This window comes from Struthio camelus, chromosome 10 (assembly GCF_040807025.1).
Source record: "Struthio camelus isolate bStrCam1 chromosome 10, bStrCam1.hap1, whole genome shotgun sequence".
NCBI lineage: Eukaryota > Metazoa > Chordata > Aves > Struthioniformes > Struthionidae > Struthio > Struthio camelus.
Genome location: NC_090951.1, coordinates 440,427 through 454,663, shown reverse-complemented (window position 1 = coordinate 454,663; position 14,237 = coordinate 440,427). Strand labels below are relative to the sequence as shown.

Sequence of the window (14,237 nt, the reverse complement as noted above, 5' to 3'; positions counted from 1 at the left end):
CTAATCATTCATTTAAAACACTTTCTGAGTAACAAGGATTATTAGTTCTCTACTGGGGAAAGTGACTTCAAGTCGGGGGGGGGGGGACGGGGGGACGGGGACAGGGACACTGAATGTGAAAAGTGCATTATACTTGCGCACCTGCTGGGAAGGGGAGGCAGAGGGACCTCTGCAGCTTTCCTCCTTTCCAGACAGAGCTTCCTCTGCATAGTCTGGTAGTGATGAGTGCTCGTCACTCGGAGCAAGTCTCACGTTCCTGGAGGAACAATGTACACATAGCCTAGAAACAGGCCTGGCCTCTGCTGGGCAGCTGACCCAAGGAATGTTTCACGAGATGGAACAGATGGTTACAGATACTCATTATTGCATCCTACAGACTCTTCTCGCAGCCTCCCTGCGAGCTGGAGAGAAGACCAAGGCCAGGAGGTTCCCTCCTCCAGGTAGGACAGACCACAGCTCTCCCTCCTTTCACAATAGCAGCAGGGAAACGGTACATTCCTCCAAGTAGCCTGTCACATCTCTGCCAGCAGAAAAGCCTGGATAACCCACTCATTCCACAATGTCTTCTTAGTTTCATCTCCTCCTTTTCCTGTAAACTTAAGTGAAATAAAAGCCTCCTCCTTGGGCTCACTCATAGGCTCTGCTATAAGCAGAAAGGCTGTCTCACACACTCCCTCTCTCAGGAGAGCCTGAACACTCGATGCAACAACCCTCACCACAGAAGCTGAAGCAACACGGCCCAACCCAGCAAAGACGGGTTCCAGTGATTATGAGTACGGTTAAGCTGGGCCGGAGGACCTCCAGTGCTCCCTTCTCACCTCTGGCCCCTGGGGCAAGCAGCCAGGTGCCCAGATTCTTCATTGCAATACCCCCGCCATGAGATGTGCCCTAACTGTTGCTGCCACGGAGGAGCCGGCAGCTGAACCATGCACAAGGGGACTGACAAGGAGACTGGGCAGAAGCACCAAGGTCAAACTCACCCCGGCCTTTTCTACAGAGCTCAGAGCCGCGCTCCCCAACCGACGCACAGAGAGGCCACAGCCGAGGCCAGCGGCCAGGTGAAAACAAGGGAGAGCACCTGTACAGCCCTTCAGCTGCCTAGGGTACAAAGTTACTTTAGCCTCACAGCAACTTGTCTCATGTGTCATGTCTGCCCTTTCAGACCACTGATTAGTGCAGCTGAGATCTATGACTAGTAGGTACAGCAACACACGAGATACGGCAGGCTCTCCAAATCCTCTCTCTAGCAGACAGAGATTTCTGTGCTCAGAGAGGCACACGAGAGGCTCTGCACCATTCAGATGCTCAAAAGTCCCCTCTACGCATGCAACCAGCCCTTCCACATTCACACGCCATACACAGGTAAGATCCCTTTCTCAGCTGCCTGCCACAGCCTTGAATTCCTCTGCATGCACCATGCAAAGAACAGGCAACAGAACGTGGGCTCCTTTGCTTTCTGCTTGTGGCCACGGACATCCCGGATAGCCTGAGCATTATGTACCAACCGACACTGATTGAGGTCTTTGCGTAGGAGAGTCCAATGAGTAGCAAAGGAGAGACACATAAGGAAGAAGGCGATGCGGCCAGGCACCTGGACCCAGACAGTATGTTTTACTGACAAATAGTGCCATGAAAACAATATCTGTTCCCACCGCTGCTGCATCCAAGGAGGCAGAATCTTCACATGACAACGTCACCGTGACTTTACATTCCCACATGCAGTTGATGAGACTGACTGGAAGCAGCGCGTCATTTAGGGGAAGCTACAGAGGATACAGGCAGCATCCTCACTCTGGAAAAAACCCTGTGAGGCACAAACACTGAAGGCAAGAGCAGAGCACATCTCAACTAAGACCTGAAAGGAAACTGTTCTTCTAGCGCAGGCGTTTCAAAGGCAACATAAGCAGCTAGCAGCATGCTAGGACAACAGGCCTGATGCCCTGGAGGGAAGGAACATTCTGGAGACTCTCTAATTAGCAGAGCACCCCTTTGCCACACAGTCAGTTCCAGGGCACGTTTCTGCACAGTAGACAGAACAGTCGCGAGAGACAAAACCACTACGAGCTCAGCAGAAGGACAGTGACACAGACGGGAGGTGCTGACACACAGGGCGCCCACGCAAGGAGAGAAGCAATGCCCTAACAGCTAGGCACGCCTGACAGAAAAGCTCAGAAAGATGAGAAAAAGGAGACAGCAAATGGGATGCTAAACATCAGGAGCAGCAACAGGAATCTAGTGGGGGCCTGCACGCTAAAAAGAAACCCAACACCCTCTCGCAAGCATGGTCCTAGTACAGAGCCGGGCACCTTAAATACAAGGAATACTTAAACCCAAGTTAAGTCAGAGCGAAGACCCTTCTCCTCAACATAGCAGTGACTTTTTTTTTTTTAATTCTAGCTAAGCATTTAGAGTTGGTGTCATAACACGCTGTCAGAGAGGGCAAATTAGTGTAACTACAGGAACCTTTGCTTGAATGGAGTGTTATTACCATGACGAGGTATTAATATGCATTTGATTCGATCTCACCGTGAAAGAGACTACTCTCGATTTTACCATGTTGTTCTATAGAGGAACTCCAAAGCGAAGCACCAGAACAACTAACAGAAAAACACCTAAAAATGCCCTGTGATGCTGTGATATTTTTAGAGTCCCTATATCAATCACGGAACTGTAATTAAGAGAAGCTTTGTACCTTGCCTGCACATGCACAAACACTTGTCTGTTTTCTAGAGTTTATTCAGGAAACTGCCTGCAGTGAAGAATTAGCCATCTGGAAAGTTTTCTCCTGATTTAATTACAAAATAGTCTCAGTCTCCTCACAGTAGAAGAGTGTGGTTTAGCTTTAGGCCTAAGAGAAGTTTTTTTTGTTTTTTTTTTAAAGGGGTATGAACATGGGAAGAAAGATTTGATTTGGTGTCAAATAATTGAATGTATTTCTTAGCAGGAAACTGACATCTCTCATCCCAACTCATGTCCCATCCCAAGTGCTCAAGTCTTTTCCACAGTTTCCTATTCACCTGCACCCAAACCCATCCTTTTGGTCCTTCCTCTCCAATTTCTGTCATTCATGCAGATCTCTGCAGATTCTTTGCAAGAAGAAAGAACAGTTGGATTCAGTGGAAGAGACATTAAACAGAACCACCAGAGAAGCTTCTACAGCCTGCCCTCAAGAGCTCCATCGGTGAACGGTCCTTTTAAAGTGCATGTGTGAAGAAAGGGGATACTGGGAGTAGTGCCCCCTAAACTCCAGTGGGGACCCATCTTTCCCCATCATGAGAAAGGAGGAATAAAATCTTCAGCAATTTTATCTGCTACCTTAAGCTGTGTCTGCCCTTCTCATCTCCCCACCTATCCTGAATGCTCAGACCCTGCCCTGCAGGGAACCAGGTATTCAGGAAGGTGCAAAGCCCCAACCTCTGGAATGCTCTTGTCACAAGCTCTCAAGCACATCCCCCGTTCTCTACCCCAACTAGCCTGTTGCTGCTCCCTGAGGCACTGGAGCCCTCTCGATTCCCCAAGAGGATCTGGTCAGCGACCAAACTGGAGTAAATCCAGTTCTGCAGGGCAGAGAGCAGCCTTGCTGGTGAACCTGTCACAAAGTCTGTGCAATTTCTCCACCTGATGAAGGTGAGGCTCACGCACAGGGCACGCCCTAGCTCACAGCCTCAACGGGATCACTTCCCTGCATTAGAACGCCCTTCAATAGACAGCTTGACCTCCTGGGGAATGAAAGAGGGACGGAGCAGAGACGGCCGAGGCTCCTCTGCCTGCGTGCTGTATCTTTGGAAGCCCGGGGCTGTCCAGCTGTGCTGACTGCCAGTCTCAGGCTGAGAGGTTTCTGCATGAGAGCCCTGGGCTGCACTGTCCCTTTCTGCGTGGCTCTTCCTTTCAGCAGCTCTGTCAGGTGGTTCTCTGGACCCCTGCGCTGTTCTTTCAGATCTCTCTCGAGTAGATATCAACTGACCTGTGAGAGGGTAGTTAGCCTGAGAAGCAGAGTTGCCGTTCATGCTCTGTAAACTGATTGATATGCAGACGTCGCCCACCTGCAGCCTGTGACAGGGCAGAGCAAAGAGCTGAGCGGTCCGCCCTGGGCTACAGGAGGACCAACCCTGGCCATACACAAAGAAGGGATGCTCTGGGGGCACATCAATGCTCACTTTACTTTGTTGCTCCCCAACTACAAAATGCAACGTGACAAACCCAGGCCACTGGCTGTCCTGAATATCCACCACGGTGCTGGAGTCGATCTTCAGGCCCCCGCTCACCTCGGCACTGCGAACGAAGTCTTGAGTCTGCAGGTCCTCTACCCGCTTCAGCTCTCCTGTAGCCAGCTGGATGATGGCTCCTTTCATGAAGTGAGAGGGCAAGTGCGAGGAGCTGGGAGGCTGCAGTTGGGTCAATTCCTTTTCAAGCATGCTTCCTCGAGCCTGCGCATCTGGGCTCTGCCTCACCAGGGTATCTGAAGAGGAAGACCTGATGGGCTCAGACACAACGGGCACCAGGACTGGCTTGCCGTTGGCTATCACCATTCCTTTGGTTAATTGTCTTTGTCTAACCGTCTCTTCAGGGGACATTACATATGGACTCCTGGACTGGCTTTTCTCAGCAGCAGCCCTTTCCACCGTGCTCCTCAAAACATCCCTTGACTCCCCCTGCTGATCAGGGATGTTATGGCAAAGGTTTATAGGGCTCAGGTCATCTTTCCTCTGGGCTGCCAGAACATGGTAATCCTGAGATGCCAACACCCCCACCACCCTCTGAACCTCCAGATCAGTGTCTGGGGTGCTTCTGTGAGCTGGCACAGAGACCTCTGTTCTCAAAGTCTGGTAACCTGAAAGGAACTGTCCATCGACCACACATCCCACTGCAGTCCCTGGCAGACAGTCTTCAGCTTTACTGCCGGCAGAGTCCACAGCCTCACTGGTCCTCCTCACCACGTTATGCTCCAGATGTCTTTGTCCACCATTGGCGGCAACTGCCTCTGAACTCAGCTGACTGTCTTGCTGAGGAGGATCTGGGCTTCCACTTGCTGTAGGTGTCTCATATGCCGAATACCCTGGTGGGAGGCGGGACATCTGATAATAAACAGGAATTCTACCTGGTGCAATATCTAACGGCTGGGTCCCAGCATGGTGCTGCATCTGGCCAGAAGGAGAAATGGCAGAAGCAGATTTGTTGAAGGTGTGGGTAGGAGAGGTAGTCTGGGGGGAAGGAGCGGCTTCTTCCGTGAAGAGAGAGGCATATGGCACAAAGTGAGGGACGTGAGAGGTGGTGAGGTTGGTGGAAGGAGACAGGAGAGGACTAGGCAGGAAGCCAGGAGGGACAGCATAGGGCACCGTGTAATGGGAGCCGATGAACTGCAGAGACGTCGGGGGGATCTGCGCGTAGTGGATGGGAGGGTAGGGCACCCCTGGGTGCTGGATTAGCGGTGAGGTCACGTTAAAGGCCGGGGGCAAGGGGCTCACGTTCACCACGGGGTGCAGGCCCGTGGGGGAGAAGGTGGCGGGTGGCACCGCCACTTTGTAGAGCATCCCATACTGGTCCACCGTCAGCCCCGCCACGGCCTCTGCGCCGTCGCCAGGGCCATAGCGCAGGGCCGCAGGGCCCGGCCCCGCCGCCCGGCCCCACTCGGGGCCCTCGCCCGAGGCCTGGGCGCCCCCGGCCCGCCCTGCCTCCGCACCCGCGCTGGCAGCAGGCAGTTCCCGCTTCTTGGGCGGCAGGCACTCCTGGCTCCGCTCGTGGCCCGCTCTCATGGCGCCACACGGTGTCCCGGCAGGCCCGGCCGCGACGCTCGTTCATGGGGGCACCCCCAGGCGCCGCCACACGCCAGCTCCCGGATCCCCGCCGCCAGCTGCCGCCTCACCTGCACCGGGAACAGAGGGAGCCGTAAGCCCCGGTCCCCCGCCGGGCCGGGCACCGAGGGAGCCCCGGCCCCGGCTCCCGGCAGGGCGCCCAGAGCAGAGGGGCGGTGAGCCGCGGCCCCGGCGGCAGGAGGGCCCGTGACTCCCGGCCCGGCCCGGCCCGGCGGCGCCGCCACCCCCGGGGCCGGGGCCCCACCCCGCCGCCGCCCGCGGAGCCGGGATGCCGCAGCCGCGCCCGGGGCCCGGCCCGGCCCGCGACTCACCCGCCATCGCCCGGCGCCTCCGCCGCGGCCCCCATCGGCCCCGGCGCCGCCCGCCGCCGCCGCCGCCTCCGGCCCGGGCCCGGGCCCGACCCCTCCCCGCCCGCCGCGCGCCGCGATGACGCGCCGCGCCGCGCGCCGGAAGTGAGGGCGCTCGCGGCCGGCGTGACGTCACGGCGCCGGCGGCTGAGGCCGCCCCGGAGCGCTGGTGCCGGCGGGGCGGGGAGCGGCCGCGTGTCGCCTCGCTGCCGGGCTCGCCACCGCCCTCCTCCGCCGGGGCCGCTCCCGGGCCCGCCGCCGCCGCCGCCGCCCTTGGCCGCTCGTTGCCGCAGGCTGCGCTGCCGGCCCGGCCCGGCCCGCGGCCCCCGCCCGTCCTCCCTTAGCGCGCGCCGCTCTCTGCGGGGAGCGCGGGGGGGGAGCAGGGCGCGGGGCCGCTCGTTCGGCTCCTTCTGCCGCGGTATCTCGTCTGCGAAGCTCCTCTGGCTCCGGGGTTCGGCGCCTCCGTCCGCACAGCGGCGACCTGGAGGCTAGGGCCGGCGAGGGCCCCTCCCGGGCCCCTGTTCGTGGGTGCGCACAGACCCTTCCTCTTCCCGGAGCGCGAACCGGGACAAAGCGTGGCCGCTCCGCGGGCGCGGTGCTTACTGCCCAGCCCGCCCCGCTGCCCGGGCTGCAGCGGGAGCCGCGGCCCGCGCCTCTGCCGGGGCTGCCGCCACAAGGAAACCAGCGCCCGCTGGAGGCAGCGCCGCGGGGAACCGGCAGCTCGGGAACGATCTCGGCAGCCGCGGGCGGCCCTCTGCGCCGGGCCGGGCCGGGCCGAGCTGTGCTCGCCTCCCCCGGGACGGGACGGGACGGGGCGGGCCCAGCGCCGAGCGGACGCGGCTGGCGGCCCCGGCGGGGCGGCGGAGTCACGGCGAGGGGGCGGGGCCCGTGCCAGAGCCCGCCGCGAGGGGGCGGGGCCCGGGGAAGGGGCGGGGCCCATGCCAGAGCCCGCCGCGAGGGGGCGGGGACACGCGGAAGGGGCGGGGCACAGGCCAGAGCCCGCCGCGAGGGGGCGGGGACACGCGGAAGGGGCGGGGCACAGCCCGCAGCCTGCCGCGAGGGGCGGGGCGGGGCCGTGCGCGCTGCCGGCGGCCGCGGGGGCGTCGTGCTCCGCCCTCCCGCGTGCGCGGCCGGAACCTCCGTTCGGGGCAGCGCGACCCGCCCGGCCGCACCACGGGGCCGCGCTCGCCGCGGGGGACTACCCCGGCGCGTGACGTCATCAGTGACGGCCGCGCGCTGACGCGCCTCACTCGAACGCACAGTCTCGCGGATGCTTCCGCCGAGCAAAGTAGTTCCGGGAGCCCGTCCCGCGCCGCCGCCGGTCCTGCGCCGCCGCCGCCGCTGAGGCCGCTGCCGCCGCTGAGGCCGCCGCGGCCCTCCCCGCCACCGACGGCGGCCGGGAGAGCGAGGGCAGAGCGCCGGGCCGCGGATCCCTCCGCCTGCGGTATCGGTGCTGCGGCCGCGCCGCCGCCATTTTGAATGCCTGGCTCCTGCCGCCGCCGCCGTCTCCGCTCCAGGGACCGGCCCGGTGAGTGGGGCCCGCGCCGCCCGCCGCCCCCCACCCCCGCCCGCTGCCGCGCCCGGGCCCGCCCGCTCTGCTCTGCTCCGGTCCCCGCGCCGGGCCGCGCCGCGCCGCCGGTGCCCGCGGCCTGCAGCGGCCCCTGCCCCGGCGCCGCCGCCGGCTTTGCCCGCTCTGCGGGCCGCGGCTCGGCACCGGCACCGGCCTCGGCGGCCTCTCCGCCCTGCCGCGGCCCCCGCCGGCGAGGCCCGGCCCGGCCCCGGCGCGGCCGGCTGCCCGCGCCCCCCGTCCGGCCCCTGCGGGCCGCCCGGTGCCCCGCGAGGCGGCGGACAGCGCTGGCGCCGCGCTCGCGCGCTCGCTCGCTCTGCTGCTCGGAAGCCGTTGCCGACCCCTCTGCTGCCCCCGCCGCGCCCCTCCGGCGCTGGGACTCGGGGTTCCTTGCGCAACTTGTCCGCAGCGGAGCGCGCAGACACGCCGAGGAAGTTCCCTCGGTGGGAACACGGCGTGGCTTCGCGTTGGAGGCCCGGGGGGCCTGGGAAGGAGCTCGGACGTTTGCCTCCGGCCTTCCTCTGGCTTTTTCAGTACTTGTGCTGCACAGCGGCCCGGAGCGTTGCAGTTAGTTTCTCTGTGTCATTCTGACGGTGTTTGCACGTACTCTTACAGTTGCATAAGTTTTAATAGAGGCAAAAACGTCTTGTTTTTGGCCAGAGGCATTTACAGTAAATTGCAAGTACAAGTATAGGTTTGCCCTGGTCGTAGAATACTGCTCAAAAATCTGTTACTAAAGACAGCTTCGCGTCCCTTCTTGAGGGTTGGAGTTCTCCGTTTCCCCTTCTCTCCTCTCTCGAATCATAAGACTAGCTATATTTTTCTGACGCTTTTTGATGTGTGTAGGCATTCTTTTGAAAGTCTGCAGACAGAATGATTTTGTATTTTGTTGCATTGTAAATGATAATTTTTTAAAAAAAGCTTAGTGATGGATTTTCGTTTCTGATGCCTGAATCATTGACAGAACGGCATGGAATCCTGGTGAAACCCTTTGGAAAGGTGGCATTTCACGTGCAAGGCCTGAAAGTGTGTTTGACACCTATTAGCTTAAACAGAACAAAAGACTTTTTTTCCTGTACAGTGCCTTAGAATCTTACATTAAAACCTCACAGGTAGTGTTGTTAGTTTTCTTTATTCTGTTTTGCTTCTCTGCAATAATGTCTATCTCTTGTTTTTTCACGTGCCTACTTCCTTTCTTGTCGCTTTGTCTGAACTACACTGGTTGTCTTTTCTTTTGTTTATTTGCACGTCCCACTCTGCTGCCAAATTCTTTCTTTTGCCCGCTCATGCGCACTGTAGTATTTGGCATGGGATTTGAAAACTTTACTGGATACCTGAGCTCAGCAAAGGCAAGAGATTACGTTTTTCTGAGGCAGCATGCAGTGTAGGTTTCTCTCCTTCCTTCCATGGCAGGAGAAGGAAGGAGGTGTTTAAATTAAGGTATTTAAATTTCTGTGTGTTAAGAAGGAGAAAGAAAGGACGGGATGATTCTTTTGCGAGGGGATCCAGCTTTTCTTTCTTTGTGCATAATATAACTTTTAGATTTCCTCCTCCTTTTCATAGAAAGAAGAACATTCTCTTCTACTACTCCTGTTAATCTGACTTTTTTCTAAAGCTGATACAGTAAAAGTGGACAGGTCCTTCAGTACCTTTTCTTGCTGTGTCCTGGCCAGAGATTAAGGAAGATAAGATGTTCTGATTCTTGATAGTTTCTTTGTGCACAGAGCTTTGAATTAGCATCAGTGTAAACTAATGATATCAGTAAGCTTGACACGCGATGGTGTAGAAAGGTTGTAAGCGGCAACACAGGAATCGAAGGTCTCTGTTGAGGCATGCAGACAGAGACTGCGCTGGTTAATGCAGTTCAGGTTTGGAAAGCTGGCTTTCAAAGTGCAAAGGCTAATAAAAACCTTAGCTGCTTCAAGCAGCGCTCATTCAGAAAAGCTTCTTGTGCCTCTTTTTGTTTGAATACTTATGTTCTTATTATTGAGTTGGCAATGTATGTAACTTCAGAATGTGTTTTGGAGATGGGCTGCTTGTGTTCTTAATAACAGGGCAAAAAGCTCTTCTGATTGAAAGTGATATTAATTTGTTCTATGTGATATTTTGGCGTGTTCTGGGGAAAGGGGTCTAATCTACCTTGGTAGTAGTATTACTTTATTGGATGAGGTAGTAGTATTACTTTATTGAATGAGGGTTTTGAGGTTAATAAAGTAAATATGTGATGAGTCTTATTTAAATCTAGCCCAGGTTGCTATTACTCAAAAGTCAGAGTTACTGTAGCGTGCGCGCAAATGAATCTCTGCTAATATAACAAATAGTATTATTAGCCTTAATTGCAGTTTGGCAGAGATGCTCGAGGTGAACTCTAAGGTTAGAACTTCCTAGGACATGGGAGAAGTTACCTGAAGATATCACAGAGTTTGTGTTAATGCATGTTTTAAAAAAAAAAAAAAAGCAGCTATGTCTCATCTTTCATCTGGCATTAACTCTGTAAAGAAATATTTTTCTTTTCCATAATGTAGTAGCAAACAAAAGATTTTATTTCTTTTTTGGAAATCTTAAGTCTGCAAGAGACTGAACAGGAAATAAAATAACCAGATTACCTTACAGATAAAGATAGTTGGGATGCTGGAAGCAGATGAGAAAGACAGAGGTAATGCAGGTCAGACATGACTGAAGTATAGGAACAGGAACCAGGAAATCTATGTTGTCTCTCACACTGATCAGCTGTGTAGGACTTGTTAACTCTTCTCCCATCCCTTGATTTGTTAGCCTCTAAAAAAGAGGACATACTTATTTGCTCTTTTGGTAGGCGTTAGAGGATAACTTTTGCGATGACTTTTCCAAGGGCCAGAGACGCTCTCCTTCTCCCCTCAGTTTCTGAACAGCATGATGGCTTGTGCCTCTGGAATACTCTTGTGCTACGTTTCTTGATTTTAAAAGTAACTGGAAATAGTACCGTCGCTTTCTCTGACACTGTTTCTCAGATTTTGTTTTTAGGTGGGTTTTTTTCTTCCGTTTTTTCCCCCACGCTATCTTTGTGTAACGCGTGTTACTTTGCCTTTTATTATCATACTGTATTTTAACACCCTCCTCCCCGTTTATTTCTGGTTTCTCAATGTTACTTATTTTCCATGTTACAAGTTTCTCTGTTCCATGAAATAGCTATTTGTCAAAAGCGATTATTTTTCCACTTTTAATGTTGTATGATTGGTTGCTTTTCCTGTTAACTCTTTCTGTTGTCTTTGCCCTTCTTGATGGTGACCATGCTCCTTGGTTGCGTGTTTACCATTTCCTGTATAAATATTGATAGCACTAAACAATGTACCAGTAGCTCTAGTATTTTTCTTCACAACTTAATCCCTATTTGTAGTATGTATTTGCACTTCTGTCCTTACTGTCAATATATAATTTTTTTGAAGGGTCTGATCGTAGAATGAAGCATACTGATAGCAGTGTGGAGGTGAGGCCATCAGTCAATTTTAATTAACTGTTGCAGTTACTCCCCTCGTACAGTCTAGGCATGTCTTTCCGTTTCTGCACAGGAGGCTTGATTCAGTTCTACTGAAGCAAGCGGGGGAGTTCTGTTACTGATTTCAGTGGGAGCTGGGTCAGGCTTTAATTATGCAACTTCCGAAAGTCTGTTTTTGCTTGAGGAGTACGATTGCTTATGCATGAGTTGGGGTACAGCAACTTAATTCATCTATTTTAGATTTGTTTGAAAATACATGCTTCTGCAGTCTTGGGTTGCTTTTTAGAATGAGCCGAGTTCAGAAATACTACTTTCAGGAGGCTCTATTAACTGCATATATATCTCGTTTGGATTGCAATTGAGAAACATTTCCTCAAATGGTAAAGCTGTTTTATGAATAATTCCAGGAGCCTCAGCAGGTCTTATGCCTTATTGCTTCCAGAATTCAAGAGTAAATAATAATGGAATTTAAAAATGCTTGTGACTGCTACATTGAAAAAAAAAAAAAGTTGCTTAACAAGGCTGTTCATTTCATTAATATATTGAAAGTGTGATTTCAATATTTTTAGAGATATGCTGACATTTCTAAATACATTCCAGAGGGTAGGATTTCAACTTAATTGAATGTTTAAGGATTGTAAGTCCTTTTAACTTTACATACGGTTCCTGGTAGATGAATATAATTTAGCTGAAGCACTTGAGAGTTGTTTACATGTGGAATTTTGGTAATTTCGGATGCTGCTTGCAAATATCACAGAATCACAGAATGGTTGAGGTTGGAAGGGACCTCTGGAGATCATCCAGTCCAACCCTTCTGCTCAAGCAGGGTCCTCTAGAGCACGTTGCCCAGGATCATGTCCAGGTGGGTTTTGAATATCTCCAGGGAAGGAGACCCCACAACCTCTCTGGGCAACCTGTTCCAGTGCTCTGTCCCCCTCACAGGAAAGAAGTTCTTCCTCGTGTTCAGACAGAACTTCCTGTGTTTCCGTTTGTGCCCGTTGCCTCTTGTCCTGTCGCTGGGCACCACAGAGAAGAGCCTGGCCCCATCCTCTTGACACCCTCCCTTCAGACACTTGTATACATCTCATATTGTATACAATACATCTCATATACCCTCAGCCTTCTCTCCAGGCTGAACAGGCCCAGCTCTCTCAGCCTTTTGCTCACGTGAGAGATGCTCCAGTCCCCTCCTCATCTTTGCAGCCCTCTGCTGGACTCTCTCCAGCAGTGCCATGTCTCTCTTGCACTGGGGAGCCCAGAACTGGACACAGTACTCCAGGTGAGGCCTCCCCAGGGCTGAGGAGAGGGGCAGGATCACCTCCCTCCACCTGCTGGCAACACTCTGCCTCATGCAGCCCAGGATCCCATTGGCCTTCTTGGCTGCAAGGGCACACTGCTGGCTCATGCTTAACTTGTTGTCCACCAGGGCTCCCAGGTCCTTCTCTGCAGAGCTGCTTTGAGTTCCCAACCTGTCCTGGTGCCTGGGGTTATTCCTCTCCAGGTGCAGGACCCTGCACTTGCCTTTGCTGAACTTCATGAGTTTCCTCTCTGCCCAACTCTCCAGCCTGTCCAGGTCCCTCTGAATGGCAGCACAGCCTCCTGGTGTGTCAGCCACTCCTCAGCCAGTTTAGTATCATCAGCAAACTTGCTGAGGAGGCACTCTGTCCCTTCATCCAGGTCATAACTGTAATATCTAATAGAGGTATTTTATATATATATAAATATATATTTTGGTTATCAATTGTATTTGGTTATCAATTGTATTTGAGTATTATGGTGCTCTAAGAGAAATTTTTAGCAAGATTCTATAGTTAAATCTCTTTGGCATGCTGACCTCTTGAGTAAAAACTGAAAATTTGAAACAACACATGCTGAAGTACTAAAAGACTATATAATGGGGAGAAAATAACCATTTACACTAAATGTTTTTAATATTTATATTCTAATTTTTGTTTTCCTGATGATAATGTTTTCACTTGTGCATAGTTTAATAAGATGAGTTGGGTAAGGAAAGAAAGCCTTATTTGTTTGTTTGGGGGAAGAATTCATGAACAATAGAGGGAAGATAACTGAGTTAACACCTTTCATGACATCCAGAGAGTAAAAGGAAAAGCTGAGAAAAGGTGTGTGTGTGTGGTTTTTTTTTTTCCCCCAATTTTATTTATTTATTTTGTAAAGGCACCATGTTTCGGAACAGTCTGGCCTTGACAGTAGGTTACTCAAAAGCATGTAAGGCCTTGGAAATGAGAAGAGGAAAATAAAAATCCTCCACCTCATCAAGTCTGTGTTTGACCCTACCAGATTTTGTAAATATTAACTGCAAGTTTCTTTCCAGGTATTCAGGGACCATCCCTAAATTCTAGAGCTTGCAGTTAGTAAAGAAAAGGCAGAGGAACACAGCTGATGTAAGCAAAATGAGGAAAGAGATAATTACTTTTAAAACTTGCCTTGTCGTTTACATTAATGTGTAAAGAATAAACACATATGGCTGTACTGGGGGAACATGTTAACTAATCCTGAAAAACAAGACCTGCTACTTAGAGGGAAGTTCTCAACTGCTTTTAGCCAGCTGAAGTTAAACTTGGAGTCTGTTATTCCCAGACAACGTGCTTATCCTCTCTCTGCTAGTAAGTCAGTCATCTTGTGCAATAAAATGCATTTCTGTAACATAGAGAAGCACTTAACAATTCTTTGTTCTTGACAGTTTGGTATTTGATTGCTTTGTAGTTGTCACCTGAAGTTGACTTAAATTTTTCAAACGCTTCATAGACATTCTGATTTCAAGACAGAAATTGTGTAGTCAAAAATGAGTAGATCAGTTACTAAATAAGTTTTAATTGTTCTTAGCTCTAAATTCTTTAATCCCGTTCATCTTTTGGTCTTGTAATTTTTTAGTATTTTTTGTTCTAACCCTCATTAATAATCTGTTCAGTGGTGTATAGCTCTAATTCCTTCTCTTAGTGAAATCTGCATGGTCATATTTCAAGTCCCAGTGGGATTTTGATACCATTACCGTGTCACTGCTTTGGCAAAGG

At 52.5% G+C, this 14,237-nt stretch overlaps 2 protein-coding genes across 3 annotated transcripts in view; one reads left to right on the top strand and one right to left on the bottom strand.

Annotated features, from left to right (window-relative positions):
• Positions 1 to 1,600: 1,600 nt before the first annotated feature.
• ATXN1L (ataxin 1 like) lies at positions 1,601 to 6,204 on the bottom strand. The gene is made up of 2 exons (XM_068955257.1): positions 6,125 to 6,204; positions 1,601 to 5,863 (listed from the first exon to the last, which is right to left on the bottom strand). Exon 2 carries the CDS (start codon positions 5,751 to 5,753, stop codon positions 3,675 to 3,677), a length of 2,079 nt encoding a protein of 692 aa, XP_068811358.1. The 5' UTR covers positions 5,754 to 5,863; positions 6,125 to 6,204; the 3' UTR covers positions 1,601 to 3,674.
• Positions 6,205 to 7,287: 1,083 nt separating this feature from the next.
• AP1G1 (adaptor related protein complex 1 subunit gamma 1) overlaps positions 7,288 to 14,237 on the top strand; it is a 46,674-nt gene continuing 39,724 nt past the window's right edge. The window contains exon 1 of one of the 2 annotated variants that reach the window (XM_068956446.1): positions 7,288 to 7,688. The gene's annotated coding sequence lies outside the window, so the exon portion shown is untranslated. The remainder of the gene's footprint in view (positions 7,689 to 14,237) is intronic. The other variant, XM_068956445.1, reaches the window with a different exon arrangement.